General features: G+C 34.6%; 3 protein-coding genes and 1 long non-coding RNA gene across 7 annotated transcripts in view; 2 read left to right on the top strand and 2 right to left on the bottom strand.

The window, feature by feature from the left end:
* The window catches only part of LOC128884533 (T-box transcription factor T), a 15,398-nt gene extending 13,331 nt beyond the window's left edge, over positions 1 to 2,067 (top strand). For both annotated transcript variants that reach the window (XM_054137966.1, XM_054137976.1), the window contains one exon: positions 252 to 2,067. In XM_054137966.1, coding sequence (XP_053993941.1) covers positions 252 to 1,090 — 839 coding nt within the window. In that variant the 3' untranslated portion in view covers positions 1,091 to 2,067. The remainder of the gene's footprint in view (positions 1 to 251) is intronic.
* Positions 2,068 to 2,278: 211 nt separating this feature from the next.
* Positions 2,279 to 5,753, bottom strand: LOC128884599 (E3 ubiquitin-protein ligase parkin). 2 transcript variants are annotated; one of them, XM_054138078.1, is made up of 8 exons: positions 5,104 to 5,745; positions 4,711 to 4,912; positions 4,056 to 4,419; positions 3,783 to 3,984; positions 3,533 to 3,694; positions 2,980 to 3,105; positions 2,822 to 2,906; positions 2,279 to 2,740 (listed from the first exon to the last, which is right to left on the bottom strand). In XM_054138078.1, the coding sequence occupies exons 1-8, from the start codon at positions 5,359 to 5,361 to the stop codon at positions 2,631 to 2,633; spliced, it is 1,509 nt and encodes a 502-aa protein (XP_053994053.1). In that variant the 5' UTR covers positions 5,362 to 5,745; the 3' UTR covers positions 2,279 to 2,630. The 2 variants fall into 2 exon arrangements, 1 of the variants encoding a protein (XP_053994053.1); XR_008459425.1 differs by having other exon boundaries at positions 2,683 to 2,740; positions 2,980 to 3,091; positions 5,104 to 5,753.
* A 923-nt stretch (positions 5,754 to 6,676) lies between these two features.
* Positions 6,677 to 8,835, top strand: LOC128873955 (uncharacterized). 2 transcript variants are annotated; one of them, XR_008456530.1, is made up of 4 exons: positions 6,677 to 6,852; positions 7,185 to 7,333; positions 8,528 to 8,705; positions 8,779 to 8,835. It is a non-coding gene; the product is annotated as an uncharacterized LOC128873955 (long non-coding RNA). The 2 variants fall into 2 exon arrangements; XR_008456529.1 differs by having other exon boundaries at positions 6,682 to 6,852; positions 8,528 to 8,701.
* Positions 8,836 to 10,747: 1,912 nt separating this feature from the next.
* LOC128873952 (Krueppel homolog 1-like) overlaps positions 10,748 to 21,010 on the bottom strand; it is a 12,182-nt gene continuing 1,919 nt past the window's right edge. Inside the window, exons 2-3 of the mRNA XM_054118023.1 lie at positions 18,992 to 19,769; positions 10,748 to 16,437 (exon numbers count right to left, since the gene is read on the bottom strand). Of these exons, the coding sequence (XP_053973998.1) occupies positions 15,679 to 16,437; positions 18,992 to 19,741 (1,509 nt within the window). The 5' untranslated portion in view covers positions 19,742 to 19,769 and the 3' untranslated portion in view covers positions 10,748 to 15,678. The remainder of the gene's footprint in view (positions 16,438 to 18,991; positions 19,770 to 21,010) is intronic.

Raw genomic sequence — 21,010 nt, 5'->3', positions numbered from 1 at the left:
TCTGATTGGTCGGGGTTTTCGCTTAATATCTCCTTAACGAAGCCCCATCCGACATTTTTGCAAAGGAAATTGTTGTTCAGAATCGTCTCAGCTACCCCCCATTTCCGGCTCCTCCCCGACTTTTGGGACACCCTGTATAAAATCAGTAAAATCAATTCTTCCCTGGAAAAATAAACATTCCAAGAAACACTTAATACTTCATCTCCTAATGTAATTTCCCCGTTTACACACGAACGGACTTGAAATTGCAGAACAAAGGACGGATCCGTATAGTCCAGTACAGCTGTTACACTCGACGGCGTACGTGACAGCATCGGGATGGTCACCGCGAAGTCCGGAATCTCTTCAAAACCCAAGTCCGGCGTGTTTGCCGCCTAGCCAAGAATGGGCGACGTCGCCTTCGCCATCGCCAACTTCTACCTCGCATGGAGTATTCGGCAGAAACAGTTTGGGAACACCCTCGTCGACCACAGCTACGGCTACCGCAACGGGATGCGCTTTCTACGTACCGACCAACGTATCTTCAGTTCCTCAAGAACACGGTCATTGCACGGACACTTCGACTTGGATTCACCCCACCACCCTTTCGGAACAACAACACCAACAGCAACAATCTTATTTAAACTTGAATCTACACTTGCATCACCAGATGTCATCGTACGGTCCAGTTTCACACGGCGGCTTGCATCACTCTTTGCATCCAAACGGGATGGACGGCACGGTTCCTCCGGTCGACGAGTACGTTCACGAGTATCAGGCGACACCTGTCCAATCAACGACACCGGACCGTCATCAGCAACACCATCATCCCCAAATGCTGCATTTACAACCGATTCAACAGACCGGGACTGTATCTCCTGTCAGCGTAGAATACGATACTCCTCCGAAGGAGCATCATATACCGGTCAGTTACCCCGATCAAAATACGAATACGCTAAACGATGTACAGTCGGACGAGAACAGAAGATACTTGACAACGGTTATCGATAGACATCACCATCAAGAGTCAGACATTCCAACAAACGATCATCAAACCGCCGCTTGGACACCATTGACACCACCGCCTGCTCCCCAAACTACGGCGATTTGATTCAAGTATGTGATACAACTGCGACTAGTTTTATTTATACTACTTAGCTACCTAGCTATTCGGACGTTTCTACATTTCTTTTTATAGTTAGACGATTAAACGGAAATTGAAACCGACGCGTAAAATAAATATCAAATTGTACACAGTGTCCGTTTAAGTGCAATACGAACAGTACGATAGACTTTTACTTGGACAACCCTTACACGACCAGACCTTTCAGCCGAAAAAACGAATGCCAATTATCGTTTATCGGTTCTTCCTACAAATAATCTATGCATGCATATGTATAGGAACCTATACTGTATCTTCGTTTTTAACAACACCGAGAGAAACAGCTTTAACGATTCAACGATACTTCCAAATTAAATAAATAATTTGGCCAAGTAGTTAAAGTATGCATTCGCATATACAATTGCGCAGACAGATTAACAAATTCGGATAAATACGATCAACGAAAATGTTCTTTATAATAAATTTATACGGCTAATGAAAATGTAATATTTATATAGCATAAAGAAATGGTAAAGATCTACTTGTACCACATAAAAACGTTAATTTAATGATATGTGTGCTGTAAACGAAATCGAAATTCAAAATAAAATTAACGAGAGAAAGACTGTTTAAACGATTACTGGGATGATAAGATAAAAAATACATTTAGTCGGACAAAAAGGAATGATCGCGTAATGTGTCGATGATCTATTTACCGGCAGACTGTTTTTATCTGAAGATAGATCATCCGAGAATGCGATCGGTCGAAATAGGGCCGAGTAACCGAAAGTCTACCGTACGTATAGATATATCAAATTATCGTTAAGTATAGAATACAACACACAAGATCGAGATACGAAAATTACATTGATACCACGCGATAGAAGAGAAATAGCGTTTAACGTTTCTAATGGGATTAATTAAACGGTTTGTACATTTTATTTTACAAACTGTTTCAATAGTAATCGATGTGTTTTGCAATCGATTATCGGCATCAATTTAATTCCGATTTCCGAGAAATCAATCCGTCCTATGATCGTGTCTTAATGTTTTTAGATATGTATCGAATAATATAATCGTTGAAATAAAATATACTAAACGAGCATGTATCGTTACTTTCTTACAATTAGACATGTACGATTAAATCATCAAATTACATATTTGCTTTTAGAAAACAATTATTTATTTGAACGCTTGCCTCAAAATAATTTACCAAAATTTATATGCAGACATAGGTCTACATATAACTATTATGTATACAGTGGTTAATTTGTCGTCGTCAACATTTTGGAGAACAAAAACAATTTTGATAAATTAATTATTTGTATAGTTAGAGAATAATCCAATCAAAAGAAAAACACAGTAATGCTGTCTACATATTATTTCAAGAGACATTTAAATCCTGAAAATATTCCTTCTATACGTAACGTACATATGACTGGAATTTATTTTCTAATAAAAATGCTATTCGAAATTTCTTTTTTACATTTGTACAAAATAATATTACAATGATACACGATAGTTTTGAATACTGGTTAACCACTACGCGTTAACCAAACCAATGATTACCCATACATTCTCTTGTCCATTGAGTTTGACATACCCAGCACCAATGATAATCACAGCCTGCTCTTGTGCAAACCATGTGCATGCATCCACCTAGAAGACAACATTTTCATTTCTATAAAATTATTAACGCAAAGAAACTTTTAATCTTTTATGGATTAATATATCGTGTACCATCTCTTTCAGTTGGTGTCCTGCATTTTGGGCACGGTTTTGTTGATATTTGTATAGTTTTCTTGGTAGCTTCATCCCATTTCGCCTAAATGGAATATTATGCAGTTAATTCTCCTTTTAATAAATGGCTAAAATGTAAATAGTATTCTTTTACATACATCTTTAGCTTTAAGCGGATCCACCAAATATCCATCAGATTTTAATATCGAATTTGGAGATTCGGGTGATGGCACTTCGCATTCTCCTACATGGAATCCTTGTAAACATCTCCTACAGAAGACGTACTTAACAGAATGCATTATTGATCATTTTATTATTAGCTAAATTTTACACAAGGTGCTCCAGCAAGTATTAGCACTTTAATTATTTTCTAATTTACAACATGTTTTAAGACTTTTTGGACAAACTGTCTGTTGCCCAAGCAATTTATACAAGTACGAATAAGAAACGAATTTTATATAAATACAGCTTCATAAACGTTTTATTATTAAATGAAGAAAAAAATATAAAATGTTAATAAAAGAGTAAAGATTATCCTCTTTTTCTGCGAATGGAGAGAAAAATTAGATTAAAGCTATAAACTATATAGCTATAAATTAGAGTAAAGCTATAAACTTAGGTGAGCAATTAAAATTTTATTTTTTGTAAAGTGGTGATAGTTGCTATATCGCTCTGTTATATCAGCAAAATATTTTATTTCTATATACATACTCCACAACCACCAATACATTGAATCCTTCTGCACTCATCGTTATTGCTACCATCATCTACAGATGCTGGTATAATACCCATGCCGCAATCCGGTCTTGGACACAAGAGGCCACCAGCACGTAAAACATATTCTTCCGTACCAAATCTTTGGTACTGTTCGTACTATACATAATATATACATTATTAAAGACTCAAAATATTTCAAGTGGAATATTTGTGGATCAGTTGATTACTGTATTCGTGGAAATACCTGTTCCGGAGTAAGAAGATGAAAATGATGAACTTCGGGAATAAAAGAATCTGGGCATCCTGCTGGACATCCAAGAGTATAATATCCTTTGGTATCGTCAAATTGAAATTGACGTTCTCTTAAACGTACCGAACAGTAATCTTTAAAGCAATCGAGACAAGTAACATGACCAGCCTCGCATGGAAACACAAAAACTATATCTCTATATAAAAGGATGAACCATTACAAATTATTATTACTACATGCTATATATATCATACTTGGATTAATCACCTGACATCTGTGCATGCGAGACAAGGTATCTTCCTTAAATTTGGTTTTACAAGATAAAGCGGAACTGCTTCATCTCCTTCTCCTAGGCTAATATGTTTTGAACACTTAAAATAGAAGCGAGCGTATAAAACTTGAGATTCTGTATCATTTTCAGAAAATAATATAGGTGCTGGACACAAATCATTTTCACAATGAACCGTTATTCTCTTTGGCATTAATACATCTGGCCAACATTGAGGATCTCTATCTACTGTAACTGCTCCGCTATTACAAGTTGCACATTTCACTCTTAATTTTCCTGTTGTAACTGCTTTGCACGGCGTAGAACAAAACACAAAAAAATGTGCTCGATTTCCTTGCTGTTCTATAAATGGTAATACTACAGTAATATTTTTGTAATATGCTAGCAGTCCATTATACCATAATCCTTTTGTTGTAAAATATATTTAAGTGTCTATACTATGTAATCTGTACATTAAGTATCTATCAGACAAGAATGGATTTTCACATTTGATTATCGTTAAAATGGATCTTTATCTTTAACCAACACAAATGCATTTTCTTGCAATCATTTCAGAACAAAAGGATAAAAAATGTTTACTTTCAAAAGAAATATATTTTAATTATTTATGTGTAACCATAAAGATTACTATACCTCTCGTGGTTGAATGTTCTTGCAAATCAGATTCATCAAAAGGTAAATCGGTAAGAGTTTCATTCATCGGTTTACCACCGCTGTCATTTAATTCTGATGACTCTGAAAATTCTTCGATGGTGCTTGTATCTTTACTTCTATTAAGTTTTTTGGATGGAATTTGAACTGCATGTAATATACTCCGTTGGCCTAAATCGCATTCCTACAAGAATGCAGAGAATGTCAGAAGAAGCGACATATGTTATTAATGTATATTTTTGTATGAATTTATAACACCTACATAAAATGTACATTACATAAACATGTAGAAAAAATCATAATCAAGTGTGATCAACGCGCATTAAAATAATATAAACTGTCGATGACATTTTTATTTAAATTACACTTGCGTACCTCTATTATTGTCGAGTTGTGCAATTCTTTTCCAGCAAGTATAATTTTTATATCATCAGGAGATGTACCCATTTGAGAGGCCACTACCTCTTTTATGTTTTTTATATCCCATTTCGGATCTAGATCTACAGAAAGTGTATTTCCCGTGTTCGTTTTGATAAATACACTCAACGAATTTGTTACTCTCCGTTTGCTGAACCAAATTAACTGAAGCATGTTGAGGAACACATTTCTTATGAAGTCAAAAAAGAAACTCATATCTAATACTGCGAACGTCGTTTATTTTCGTCTGTTCTTAAAGAGAAAAAGAGATAACAAGCGATATTTATAAGTGTTTATAAGTAGCACTATTGTTACATAGTAGTTGTAGAGGTACTGTTAGCAGCCGTTTGATTTGATTGTTAGAAGTGTAATTAGTTTAAAGCTCATAATATTGAATGATATTTGAAATCTTTTTACTAGAGAACTATCGAACATATTAGTTTCAATTTGTGTACATATATTTATTTATGTTTTCCTAAACTATAGACATTTTTTTACATGTAAATAATTGATTTTGTTAAAGCAATGCATAATGCATGTTTGGAGATGATGGAACACGGTGGAACACGGTATATACAACAAAAATTACAACTAGTTACAACACAAATGAATATGCATCATTGCATCCAGAGGGGCCAAGCGCAGATGCGGGGAAGTGGATAGTGGAACCATGTTTTTAGTTGGAGACATAAATCCACGTGGCGCTAGTATCGGTGAGACGATCAGCTGATTGTGAATGAAAATGTGCATTGATGTGCATACTATAATATTCTAAGATTAAAATGTATATATAAGATCAAATATATATATTTGAAAACAGTGAACATATGAGCTTTAAGTTCATTTTATGGTACCTTAGTTACAGAAAGCATTACAGATTTTGAGAATCTGAGATTTGTATTATTAATTTGTATTATTTACAAAATAAATATCTCAGTTCTTGACATTTGTGTATTCATTAATTTTACTGATCATGTTCTGCGACCTGATTTATTGACTGTATGTAAAAGCAAATATTTAAGAACCCTAACTCTGATAAACATATTACACCGATGCTTTAATTTAATAATTTTGTCCCTGCTGTTTTACAAGTAATAGATGTAATAACATTAGTCATATTGTTCCAAAATTAGGATATTCATACAAACTAAACCATTGAATCTTTAATCTAACCTAATTAATGTAATTCAGATAAATGTTCTGTGAGATAAATGATCTGTATTATAATAGATACGTAATTTAGGTTAATAAAGAGTTAATAAAATTGTCCTAATAAATGATGCATCGGTTTTGTGTGTAGCTACATGGAAGAATAAGTGATTGGAAATCGATTGTTAACATCTAACGTAGTTAGTAAGGTTAATAAATGTAATCAAATTTCTTCCTTGCTGTTACATTAACGAAAGGAAAAAATCTCGGGAATTTCATACAGATAAGGGGAACAATATATATCTACATATATCATACATATCCATACTTTTCACTTTCCAATTACAATTTCCGTTCAAAAAGACCGCGCATGATACTGAAAAGTGACAACCAATCACGTTTAACGTTTCTTTGGAACTTTTAAATGCTGAAATTTCATTGGCCGAGCACCCAAAACCCAATGCGCAGAAGAACGACGCCGAGAACGTGGCGTCCTTCGTTCGGCGGCAATCGGAGAGAGCAGACGTGCGTGTCGATCGGTGATCCGGCAATTAATAGGTAAGCATAATTCAATTCAATTAACATATAATCGTTGCTGTCTATACCTTGAATTACTGCTTATCATTTCTTTGATATGTTAATACCCTTGCTTCTTAATTGAATCGGTTTTTTGAGAAAATTAGATCGATTTCGCACTTTCGTCATTTTCGTTCTCCATGAAGTACCAATTGATATACGTTCGAATATCAATTCGTACTATGGGAGTACATCTTGCAGAGTAGTATTATCGGTTTATTTTTCGTTTTCCCAAATTAATTAATTGCTTAGATACAGTAAAAATATATATTTATCGTAACTTTGTTTTAGATTCGAATTCTTGAATGTTTCAGGATATGACGCCATGAGTCTGCGTAACGTTCACCAACGGCCATTTTCCGTTCAAATGACTTGTACTGTACGTGTAAAATTTCCATCGAAATTTCTGGACACCATAACGCCAGAAAAATTGTGCAGCTTACCGGGGAAAGCAGAATAATAGGTAATGTTGTCTTTAATTAATGTCATTAGTAGATTAAATTGATTATCTTTCCTTTTGTTTTATTACTATTTCTGCTTAATAATTACGAAATCATTTTTACTCCATTTCTTTACGGTTACCAATTTATTAGTTGTTTCATAAAGACTATTAATTACAATTTTAATATTGCTATCGAAATTATAATTATGATTAATTAAAATTAACAATTATATTTCATAATCGTTAATTTTAATTAACAGTTACATGTATAATTTTTGATCGATAATTCGGTTACATTATCTCCTACATTTTTTACATATAATTGCTATTACCTGATAACAATGATAAATTTACAGTTTTTTTTTTCATTTTTTGAAAAATAATGATGTTAAACATTTTGGCCATTTTGACCATAAACAAATAATATTTATGTATTAATTACAATTTCAATTCAAATAACGTAAATTCAAATTTTGTTAGTTTATTATGTATATAGAACAAAATTGTACAAATTTGCAGAATTATACAATTTCTATCTCCTTAACAAATGCATCTAAATATTGAAAAAATGTTTAAGATTTTATCTTTTATGTTTCCAACATATTTATAATGACTTATAAATATGTGTATAATGAAACATAAAAGGTAAAATCTTAAACATTCTTTCAATAATTAGATTCTTTTGTTAGACACAAATTGTATACTTTTGCAAATTTACAGTGTTTTCTTACATTCATTATAAATTGATAAATTTTATGAGTCGATGAACTTTTACTATGGCACGCTACATTTTCTAGAAACTGTGAACTTCTACGATGATATACATTTTCATGCTTTCTTACTGATTTAACGAAACAGAGAAAATGAAAACTTAAACATTCTTTCAACATTTACATACCTTTGTTGTACACACATAAAATCTAAGATGTCGTTTATTTTCGTCTGTTTCTTTTTACATTCATTATAAACTAATTTTGTGAGCTTATGTGCATTCACTTCATTACACAACACTTTTTAGATACTTGAAATATTCATGAAGCTACACATCTTTATAGTAAATTTATAATGAATGTATTAGAAACATAAGAGATCAAAGTTAAATATCTTTTTAACATTCGTGTGTCATCATCGTAGAACATAAAATGTATGATTTTGCACTTTTAATGTTTTAATATTATAACTATTGTAATTTTTGGAACATATTATTTATTGCAGGTTTTATACGTCATCCAGTAAAAGTTCTTCGATGTTCGACGCAGGTAAAGCAGAACTACTCCGAAGTTCAACGTGGGTAATGCAGAGGTACTCCAATGTCGACGTGGGTCATGCAGAGCTATTCCGATGATTAGCGACAGCAGAGCCACTACGTAACCCTGTATCAAAACAACGGTTGGTGAGAAGACCACCTACGGATTTTTTTAACATTTTTGAAGAATAGAGAATAATATACGTTTCTTCTGTTGCAGGTGACTGAACCAAATTGTCAATGGACTATTTGACAATAAAAACACTGCTATGAAGTACATATTGTATGTTTTAGAAATACCTTTCCCCCCTGGGGGTTCAGAAAAACACATCCCCGGCCGGGAGGGGGGGGGGGGGCACAACATTTAGATTAAGGATAAAGGTGGCTAGGATGTGGTTTTTGTCTTAGCCACCCAATTATTTTTGGATCTCCATATGCAGTAACCTCCACGTAGTGAGACCTGGACACTCTATATTATTTGAAGTATGTATGATTGAAACTTTTTTAATTGCATTACATTTTTATTGTATTAAACTTTAATTTAAACTTTATTGCACTAAATAACTATTCATAAAAACGATAAATTTGAGATATTAACACGTGCTTTAATCATTTTATTGTTTTATTCAAGTTATTATTGAAGTTACTTTTAGAAAAGATTAGTTTATGTTACGTTGATTTATTAAAAGGTATCGGTAGCACCACCTTGTAGTAACAGTGGGAACTATTTTCACTACAAACTTAGGCGCCTTCCCATCGATGGCGCCACTGGTACCAAAATTGGTGTTGGATTAGTATAGTTGAGTGGTATTATAAAAACTAGACGTTTATTTAAAATCATTTAAATAAAAAATGGTTAACGTAATTTTTGTTTAAACTGAGATTATCTTCATTTTCATGTTCTCACTGTAAGCCTGCAAAAACTTATTTTCATCTGTTGGCTAGTTTAATAATTATAACTTCTTAAAACAAAAAGGTAGCAGAAAACTTTAAACAGTTATAAAGCTGACAATTTTCAAAATTAAAGAAAAAAATGAAAGCAGAAGTTACAATGTGTTCAGAAGACAGAGATTACATCTGCAAGCATTCAGACACTAACTGAACACAAACTGGCTCGAGTTATTTGTATGAAAAAGTAGGGTAACGATTTATAATCGGTTCGATTAAATGGTAATCAATATTTGTTTAACTTTCCTCGAATCTTATTTTCGTCACATAGTCTTTGCGATACATTGTATAATGTTTAATTATTACACAGATTATATATGTATATGTATATGTACATATAGCATATGTATGTATACGTATATACAGGGTAAATCACGTAACTTGTACATTTCATATTTCTTCTTTGGTTATAAACAGAAGGAAATAATAGAAATATGTAAAAACAATTTACATGTCGATTGCGTCAGTTCTACCTTTTGAAAAAGTGAAAGCTGATTATACGGACTTTATTCAAATGTTTTGGAATTTTGAATATCGTATGAAATTTACAACGATTCTCGAACGAATGCGAACAAAAGATATTGTAAAACATCCTAACTATTTCTATCATTTTGATCGATTACCACGCTTGTTATCGTATATAAAATACATTTTACGGAACACCCTATACATATATATGTGCTGTATGCTGCACGTTTGTATGTGTAGACATACGTTTTTTATTTATATATTTATGCATGGCAGGCAATTGGTGCCACATTGGCGATTTATTTCCAATCTTGGATATTTTCGAACGTATAGCTAATAATAAGTATGTTATTTTCGATGAATGTATACGATTTCCTTAGATGGTAGAAGCGTATATTAAAAAAAAGCAGTTGAAGAATGCAAAGAATTATTTACTATACGAATCGAATAAATCCCGGAGATATATATATCATCGATAACAATGGCGGTTTTTGTTATAATTCAGTAGACGATGTAAACTGAGAAAATGTATTCTCTGAATCGAATATCTATCGCAGCATTTGGAGCGAATAAAGAGTAAAATTTAAAGAAAGGAGATTGCAAAATGTGATGCAATTGTACGTATGCGATACACCGGTCTCTGTAACGAATGACAATGACAAATGAAAATGAATTTGAAAGCGAATTTGTAAGATGCTAGGTACATATGCATGTAGAAAGTGCAGTGGATTTTTCTTATTATACGTACTAGTTGAAATTAAACGCAATATTCGAAAACAGTATTTACGATAGAATATATTTTAATGTAGCGAATACACGAGAATTTGTTCCGAAATTCGGTGAAAAATACATCTGTGTATAATATATAGGTATATATTAAATAAATAAATATATTTCCTGTCGGAAGTTGACTATCAAAGTTATTCGTACGCACTTTGGCGGAATAAAACAAGGAAATACAATTGTTAGTGCCTGTCGATGATCAAGATGATTCCGAGTTTGGTGAAATTGCAGTCGATGCGAAAAACGATAGAAGTAACTCGTAACTTTTGATGTTTCCGGACAAAATCCATTGGAATCAAGTTTATCGCAGGCGAGTCACTTTCGAGGACGAAAAAGTCTGTTTGCTTCGCATCGTACGTTGTCGTTTTGCTATTTGAATTTTTCTAGTTCGTTAAAGTTAACCGACTGATCGTCGCGAATGCGATGCATAACGCTTACAAAACAACGCGCAGAAAAACATCTTTATCGTCCCTGTTGCACTCTTTGAAGATTGTATCATCTTTTGTTCCGTTGAAATCATCTTGTATACAACGAGTCTCTAGAAAAACGTTTCTTTTTCATAGGTAATCAGTTCCACACGCTCGCAACGATGGGACAAAACACGTCCCACTCGGCATGCATTTGTGTATCTTAAAAATAATAAGTAATAACAGATAATTACAATATTACGCTAGACTCCTCTTCGCATATTTCAATCTTTTTCTCGTCGTTATCGTAATACTTAACAATTCGCGTTTCTATTTTCGACATAGTACCCACGTGGCCAATTCTCGATTGAATAGTTTAAATAAAACTTTTAAATTCTAAACTAGCATTAGGCGCTTCGATTTTCACGATCAACGATTGTCTAAATTTACAATAAATACCTGGATATTCCATTAATTAAAAGCAATTTTTCCTGTAGAGAGAAAATTAAGCATCCTGAGAACTTAAGTTATGATTGCACATCAATTTCGTATCGCACAAATCCGTACAATGAACGAGAAATCGCTTTCTCGAACTTTTCAAACGTCCGACAAATAGAAATAGGCCACGTGTCGAATTTGGATGTGTGAAAAAGAAAAAAAAAACAATATACATACATACATATATACATACACACACGCACATTCCTATATAAATATTACATTACTTATTAAAATATGAACATGGCTCATTGTATTGTATATGCAAGCTATTCTATAAATCGCAGATCAAAAGTTAATAGTAGATTCGATTACGAAGTGCATCTAGTACTTTACGATTTAACTAACGAATTCATCGTATCGTAACATATCGTGTATATCGATATTTTTTTTAAATAAAAAATGTTTGACTAATTAAAAATGCTTTATATTATAATTAATTTTGTTTTTCCGATAAGTCTAAACAGCATCGTATGGTTTTATCTTCGATGTACAAGGAATACATCCGATCAATATTATTTATATATTATTAACGGTTGTTTTTGTAATGGATGCACTTTACCGAATCATCGATTAGCCCTTTCGCTACGATGGGTGACTATAGTCGTTTGCCACAAAAAACTGTACACTTACTCCGGATCGGCAGTTTCGATTTTTTCATTTGGAAAATATTGCTCTGTCCATACTTTGTTTACGTTTTGTGACTACATTTACACCTACAATGTCGTTTAGTACAACTTTATTTCAGTTTGTCTCTATATTGTCTTTGCGCAACATTTAGACTTTTGCGCGACGCGACGCGACGTTTCGTTCATTGGGAACTGAACTATCAACTGACCTAGACCATCGCGCACCGTAGCGAAACGGTTAAATTAGTTTTCAACATAGGAAAAATTTCTTCGCGTCGTACTGGAGCGAAGCCAAGTGTAAATACAGATGGCTACAAATGATTAATCGTGACAGTACGATTTAACATATGCACACATACTTATATACACGCACGCACGCACTTCCTCTTTTTCTTTCTCTCTTGTACTGGCAGTGGGCATAGCTACCCTCAATACTCTGGCATTATGTAGTTCTTATCACAGAGATATTAATTGTTTGGTACTTTTTTCCCATCGATTTCACTTTTATAATGGAAACTGCAGTTGTATATTCCAGTTAGATCCGTGTTATTGAAACTGAGCCCCTTAAAGTAGCAGATATTATTTATCGGCAATTAAATGTACGTAACATTATTTTTGACGCTCTTCTAAAATTGACGAGTCGTAAACCCGACTCGATGCTTTTGTACTCGAAGCTAGTCTTTTTATTCGATCTCGAAAATTTAGTAAAACGGACAGAGTTTAACCATCGATTTTTTTGTACGGTGAACTTTAAAGGCTCTTCTAATGTAAGATTCTCGTTTTGAAACTAGCCAAATTTTACAAAAGTATAACAGTAAGTAACAAATTAATAATCATTGAACGATTCGTAAATAACGTAATTAAATGCAAGTTCCGTCACGTTAGATTTTTTTAAAATCGAAAGATGAATTATTACAAGATCGAATATTTTAACCAAGTTATAGGGAAAAGCAACGTATCGAGTCAATTTTAATGCGAGGGTTGAAAGAACTATTTACGGAAAAGAATCGAATCAGTTTAGGATTTGGTTGAAAACAAAATCTATCGAATGTTTCATTTTTAACGATCAATATCATTCTAACGACGACGAAATTGAGCAATTAGATATTTTAATATCACTTTCATCATATCATGGTAATACGTTATTAAAAATTTGTTGCTCGGTAACAAAAATTGTTTCCAGACTGTTGCGTCAGTCTTGTTAATTTTTGGCAAGAAATCGGGATTATCGATCATATATAAATATTGGATACAATTAGAAATTGCTACGATATACGAAACACGAAACACGTAATACGAAATACGAAATACGAAACACGAAACACGAGACACTAGACAAGTCGACACGATCGATCGTTTGTTTGAAGTTTCTTTACTGAGATTTCCGAACAGATTTCAAAAAACTCTTATCTTTCGTTGGGCTTCCTCTCGTACGAAACGATAAAAAAAAATCCACTATTTAACACGAGACGATTTGTTCGAAATTGCTAGCTTTTCTTTCGTCGGATATTCTGTGAAAAGTGTTTAACGTTTACAGCTGACATGGCCGCCTCGATTAAGATACGAGCACGCCGCGGATGAATGAAATTTTATTTCCTCAGCGGACATTTAAAGAATGGTCTCGATCATGTTCATTTCAAGACTTTCCGATCTTTTATGTGATCTTTCTACGCTAATCCGTTGCAGTTAAACATATATACACGCATGCACACATACACACAAATATTTGACGTACACGTAGTACACGTAACGCGAAACATGAAAAAATGACGCGAACACGCGCAGCTAAAGATCGGAGAAAGCAAAGCAAACGATGTCTTTCTTAAAATACAAGCCCAAGGACGACGTTTCATAGATAAATCGAATTTATTTATTTATTTATTTAAAAAGAAAAAAACTACACCATCCTTGGATTTGTTAATTGCAATTTCCGCAAAGCCAAAAATTACAGCTTCGTTCCAAGACCATTAAAGCCTATTTTTCAAGTATTTTTCAATTAATTCTAAGCGACAGAATTACCATTTTGCGCCATTTTCGAGCAACGATTTTTTACAACTATTGTTTGTTTAGAAATGTCGAAAAATACGCAAGGACGTGGCGAAATTATATCGAGACGTTTATCCCGAGATCAAAGTTGGATAAATTCTATTTCGAATAAAGAATAAAGCTTGGCGATTTATTCGCAAGAATTAAAACAAATATAACAAGTCCTTTCTCCGCGCAGGAGGACAGCGAGTGAAGAATTCGTTTAGCATTATTGTAACGCGAATAAATCGGGCATTTTTATATCTTATTTGGAAGAGAATTTGACCAACCTTGCACGAGACGCGTCTAAGCAGTTCTCGAAACCAGTCGAATTCGCGATTACGAGATGACTCTGTCATAAATAAATATTTGGCCAACAGTGAAATGTTCGCGATTATCCTTTAAGATAGTAAAATTATCGAACGTTCCTGTATTAGTTTAAGGTTTGCGAGGGAAATGTTGCACCATGATTTCCAACATTCTTCAAACTTTCACCATGTATTGGAATGTCCGGAAAGTCCATGTCGATTTTTGATAGGTGGCACAGGTCTGAATATATCGAAGTGGTTGAAAACAAATAATATGTATACATCCCTTAATAAGTGAAAAGGTTGTGGAACAAAATGGCACCTATGTAATTCAATAAATATACATTAAAATTCAAACGTGTTTGTGAATTTTTCTTAGAAATTGGCACGAACTTTCTGGACAACCTAACACAATTATAAAAACCTGTCGAATCGATTGCTTCTTATCTATCGTTAAACGCTCCAGCAAGGGAAAAAGGAAAGCTACTTCGATTATACTATATTAAAATCATAATAAATATTCCTATTTCGCGTAGTCCATTTCCAAAATGTCTTGTTTGAACAAATTTTGAAATCTGAGGGTGGCATAAAATATTCGATGCGAGATCGAAACCGAAACCGTCTCCGATTGTCAAACTGTGCAGTGAAATTTTCCGGTGACCCGGTCGTGTTTTATTTCTACGCCACGAAGTTCTGGTTTCTGAATTTATCGTTGGTTAGCGATGGGCGTTCCATTTTCTTTTCTACGAGTTGTATGTAGGTACTGTACACTATTCGAATATAACATGAGTTTGAATGTTTCGATTCAATTTAGCATTGAAATGCCGAATCCGCATTGAAATTATTTTCCACGCGACAAGTTGCTTTTAAACGTTTCAATTTTGAATAACTTTCAATATAACGATTTAATCATTGTAGCCCATCGATATCATCGGTACGTATTCAATTTGAATCGATGCTCCACGTAATTTTTCATCAGACCCGGATTACGTTTCACCATACGTAAAAAGTAAAAGTATCATCGGTACACCACTGATCTCTTCGAAATCTTCCACTACGATGCCTTAGCAAACTGAATAACAGAGTTCTGTCTCTGCGAAGCGATGAGACCACTTCTCTCGCTCTCCATCGATTCTAAGATCATCTTGCACCGCTTTCTTGGCGGGAGAATTAACGTCTCCCGTACAGGAATTGCCAAATCGAGAGGATCCGGCGAAGGTACAGGACTCACGGGATTGCTGCTCGGCGGAGTTAGAATTGGTTCCCTGTCAACGTCGATATGGATGATTCCATATTCCCTCTGCCTTTCTTCTTCGACTGCTTCGAGCGCAGCCTCGACTCGCCTGCGCGCGTCGTTTCCTGGCAAATTCAGAAGCGAAGAACAGTTCCCCACAAAATTGTTACTCTGAATTCCAAAACTAGTGTACATTGGCGAAACTTCAGGATAGAGAAACGTGTGGGACTGTTCGACGGGGACAGTTGGCATCGTTTGGAAGGCTCTTCCTTCGCTAGACACCACCAGTGGTTGCGAATACTGCTCTCTAGAATACACATAATATGGAAACTCCCGTGGAGCGTTGTAAGTAGCAGTGTCGTCGCTTGGCTCTTCAGTCTTTTGATTCTCCTTATCATTGGCAGTGCTTACACCGTTTGCTTGCGAGATCTTAATCTCTGGTTCGATCGGCGAGTCTCTAGGAGAACCACTGACAGAGGAGTCCGAATGGGTTTTGATGTGCAACTCCATCGTCTTCTTCGAACCAAATGTTTCGTGACAAAGCGTACACTTGTAAACCTTTTCACCGTAGTGGGCAACCTGAAACATGCAACAGATCATCGTTACGTTACCGAGCGTTACATTCTAGAAAGAAAATCAAACTTATGTAGCTACTATCGCAACGTACGTCTAGTATAGTACAGGGTGCGGCAGAAATAACTCCCACGTTTTAAAAAACGATTGAAAAAAAGTGGTACGAGATAACACCAGATATTTTTATTTCTAGATATAAAAAAGTGTTTTTTACTTTATGTTTTAAAAATTATGTCGTCCAAATGGTGGCTTTTACGGGCTATACACATTTGGAGTCGTTCTTCAAAGTTTTTCCAAACTTTGTTTTTTTTTTTTTTTTTAATTGGGGAGGCTCGGGAGTGTCACAAAAAAATACATCAAACCCGATGTCAAGTTAATTTTAAAGTGACAAGTCGATTTTTGTTGAAAACTTAAAACTAAGTCGATTTTTATATCGATTTTTAACTAAAAACCCACGCTTTTCTGGATTTAAACGTCATTTTCTCCCTAAAATACCACCGCACAATTTTTTTTTGACAATACGGTTCAAAAGGTGAGACTTCGTGGAAGTTTTTTCCCAAAGAGTGCCCACCAAACAACTATTTCGAAACCGAAAAACGGATAGAGAAAAGGTCAAATTTTTTGAAATTTTCACGATGTAAAATTTGACCTAATTTTTCACTCGTTAAATCTACGTAATAAATGTTCGGTTTTGCATCAAGGAGTTAGGAAATTTAACGCTTTTTCGAATGGTATACTTAGTTTTAAGTTTGCACTGTAATTTGGTGGAATTATGGCAGTTTAAAGAGCGTCAAGTCGAAAACGTAGAAGAAAAATTAAAAGTGAAAATACTCGAGAATAAGGCGACACAAAGAAAATGTCTAAGAGTAAGTTTTTGTTGGAAATTTGTTGTAGAATTTACACCCCGCTTATGTCCGAACTTATACGTAGACACGCTGTATGTATACATATAACGTGGCGGATACGTTAGTCCCGTGCGTGTGAGAATACTCCTCGTTACAGCTCCGCTAGATCTAGATGGCATGGTAAATTCGCCGTAATCGAAACTTCTACGAGCTTAGCATGGACACGCGATTGTATAAGCATACAACGTGATATTGGATTATCGATGCGCCACGCAATGTAAATATACAAGTGAATATACAAATAAAACAAATGAATGCAGAGCTGGGTAAAATACGTATTTTAAATAGTAAATAAATATTTTATTTCAGATCATGCGAGTATTTTTTGAAATAAAATATTTTATTTGCCATAAGAAATTTCTAAGATAATATTTCAAATAATATTTTATTTGAAAAACACTGAAAATATTTGTACCATAGTTCGGAATATTTTATTTTACTAAATTATAGTGTAAAAAAATATATATATGTATATCGAATTGAGTAACTCCTCCTTTTTCGAAGTTGGATAAAAAATATATTTATTTTGGTAATCTAAAACGAACGAAGTACTTTTCCTCTGCATTATAAACGTACATTCAATGTAGTTCTTCAATGAATACTCCTATTAAGAATCGTCAATAAGAATCTTCATAAAATGAATGATGGAAAGAGATATTCTTCAATCGCAAGAAATCATAATATTTGCAAGAAATAGTTTCTCCATCTGTGTATGATACATACACAGTTTATTTTCAAATTAAGAACTATGGAAAGTATTCTATTTTATGCTTTATGTTATTAAAATGAAACATATTTTATTTGATTTGTTAGATTATCAAAATAAAATATTTATTTTCATGCTTTAACTATAGATTACCAAAATAAACTATTTTATTTTACGTTTTACGTTATCAAAATAAAATATTTTATTTGAATTATGAAGAATCTATTATTTGAAATAGTATTTAAAATATTTATTCTACAAATATTACCCACGTCCGAATGAATGCTTGTTTGTGCATTCAAGAGCTATTAGGTTGTCCAGAAAGTTCGTGCCAATTTTTAAGAAAACTTCAAAGGCACATTTCAATTGTAACGTATATTTATTGTATTACATAGGTACCATTTGGTTCCACAAACTTTCCACCTTTTAAGGGATGTACATACACATATGTATATGTTATTTGTTTTCAGCCATTTCGACATATTCAGACCTGCACTACCTATCAAAAATCGGCATGGACTTTCCAGACAACCCAATACGATAGAAATGTAACCGTCGGCAATCGGAAGATATTAGGTAGACCGAAAGGTAATGTCGCTTCTTTTACATTAAATTCAAACTTTCCAATGAATTTCTATCTTTAATTCATTATATAATCGCTCTCATTCCAGCAGCCTTTCGTTACCTAGTGTGCAAATTTTCAATGCCAGAAAAATCAATGAGCTGATAAATGATAAACAAGTATTTAAGATGGCAAAAACGACATTACTTTCTTTAATTCATTATATAATCGCCCTCATTGTCAGCAGCCTTTCGTTACCTAGTGTGCAAATTTTCAATGCCAGAAAAATCAATGAGCTGATAAATGATAAACAAGTATTTAAGATGGCAAAAGCGACATTACTTTCCAGTCCACCTAATATTTAAAGAAAAATAAACATCAAATAACCTGATGTAACTTCAGCACGTGGTTGTAACCGAACGATTTGCCGCAGATGTCGCAGGTGTACGGTTTTTCACCGGTATGCGTGCGCGTATGCACCTTCAGTTGCTTCGAACAAGTGAATCCCTTGCCGCAGGCTTTGCAGACGTATGGTTTTTCTCCGGTGTGGGTGCGCATATGAATTACCAGCTGACCGCTCTGTATGAACGTTTTTGAACAAACGGTGCATTTGTGTGGCCGTTCGCCGGTATGAATTCGCATATGCCGATGTAGTTTACCGCTATGCTCGAAAGCACGCTCGCACACGTCGCATTTGTACGGTCGTTCCTTGGTGTGAATCCGACGATGCACGCTCAAGTTCTCCTTCACGGAGAACGACTTGCTGCAATATTCGCATTGGTACGGTTTCTCGCCCGTGTGCGTACGATAATGTCTCGTTAATCGCGCAGGTACCGCGAAAGTTTTCCCGCAGATGTTGCATCGGTAAGGATCTTCGCCTTCCTTACCGTGCGAGCGCAAATGGCTCTGATACAGACTTTTCTGATCGAAGCTTTTTTGGCACAGCAGGCATCGGTAGGTCTTTTCTTCGATACTCGCCGATAGAGTTTCGGCACCGCACGTCGGCGCCGAGAACACAGTTAAATCCGGACTACACACCAGACTTTTCACCGGGTTTATCGGCTCTACGGCCGGCATTTCGCTACTGATCGACATCGTCGTATTTGGAATCGGTTCCATTTGATAGTAACCCACCATATTTCGCTGCGAACGTCTACGTATCGATCTAAAACAAAAAATTACAGGAATTAGTTTTTTCGATTAATTATTAATTTCGTGAAATATTTGGAGAAGCATAGCTATCGTTAAAAGAATTAATCGATTCAAGTTTTATTTGCGATTTCTATATCGAATGAAAATTGAAAACTTGAACACGTTTAAAATTACATGTTCTAATCCCAATTGTTCGATCGTATTTTGAACGTTGTGCATTCTAGTTTTAAATTCGTTACGATTCACTCGTTAAGAAATCTTATTACAAAACGAGTTTCGCGTTTTTAAAGTATTTGCAATAATAATAATAATTTGCAATATAAAGCATTTGATTAAAATATCGAAACTAAGAGTGATGCGACAATAGAATTTCGTAGAATAAATCACTTCTGTGGATATCAAAATCTGAATATCTTTTCGCGTAATCGATTCTTTCAGAAGCCGTCAACAATTATCAAATAAACAGTTGTTCTTGATAACTGTGTAAAAAAAGTTCGTGTAATTAAGATGACATAACAGATCGTGTATTACGATAATATTGACCGAATGCTTGTAAAAAGCACGAAATGAACAAACAATTACCCGTAATTAAAAGTATCAACTTCTAAATAAGATCGAATGATTTACCTGTCCGATAACAATATCAACAATGTATATATTTAAGCATCGGAAGACTCGATGAGGTAGATCAACATGAGGTAGATAGGAAGAGGATACTAGGAGCGCTCTCTTATGTGTGAACGCAACTGTGTGTAAACGCCTTGATTACGTGCCGCCTCGCCTCGCCTCGCGTCGGTCAGAATCGTTGGGGTAACACGGTCCACTACACCCCTACCTCGCCCCCTCCACTCGCTCCCTTCGAGTCCAAAAAAAAAACACCAAAAAAAAACCGACCACGAATCGCGCGTCGCCCCGTGCGTACACGCACGCGCATCTAGGTACCCACACGCAACCTGCAAGCTCCGTCTGTCTCTGACTTTGATCCTACAGGGCCTATGGTACACCGTGTAACGTGTATCGACTCGTGAACCTGCCGAACTTACAATTTTTTTCGACAATTTCGAGCAATGAACGTTTAATTGCCCGTAATTGACGAATAAACGCTGCTTCTATTACGAACAATTTTTGTCCGTTGGGTAGAAATTATTTTAACTCTTTGGGGCACGGTGGGATTTAAAAGTGTCCCACCTTTTCGATGGACCGTAATGCATGGTGGGACATTTTTAATCCCACCTCGAAATTTTGCAATAGCTG

Source organism: Hylaeus volcanicus, chromosome 1, assembly GCF_026283585.1.
Source record: "Hylaeus volcanicus isolate JK05 chromosome 1, UHH_iyHylVolc1.0_haploid, whole genome shotgun sequence".
Classification (NCBI taxonomy): domain Eukaryota; kingdom Metazoa; phylum Arthropoda; class Insecta; order Hymenoptera; family Colletidae; genus Hylaeus; species Hylaeus volcanicus.
Note: the sequence above shows the minus strand (reverse complement) of the source record. Positions and strands in the feature narration are given on the sequence as shown.

What these genes read in the sequence shown, in the direction of transcription:
- LOC128884599 (XM_054138078.1), bottom strand. Translation starts at nt 5,361, where the DNA reads ATGAGTTTCTTTTTTGACTTCATAAGAAATGTGTTCCTCAACATGCTT. An exon ending in ACAACTCGACAATAATAGAG is followed by an intron (nt 4,913 to 5,103) that starts GTACGCAAGTGT and finishes GCATTCTTGTAG; the next exon opens with GAATGCGATTTAGGCCAACG. An exon ending in AATGTATTGGTGGTTGTGGA is followed by an intron (nt 3,106 to 3,532) that starts GTATGTATATAG and finishes CATTCTGTTAAG; the next exon opens with TACGTCTTCTGTAGGAGATG.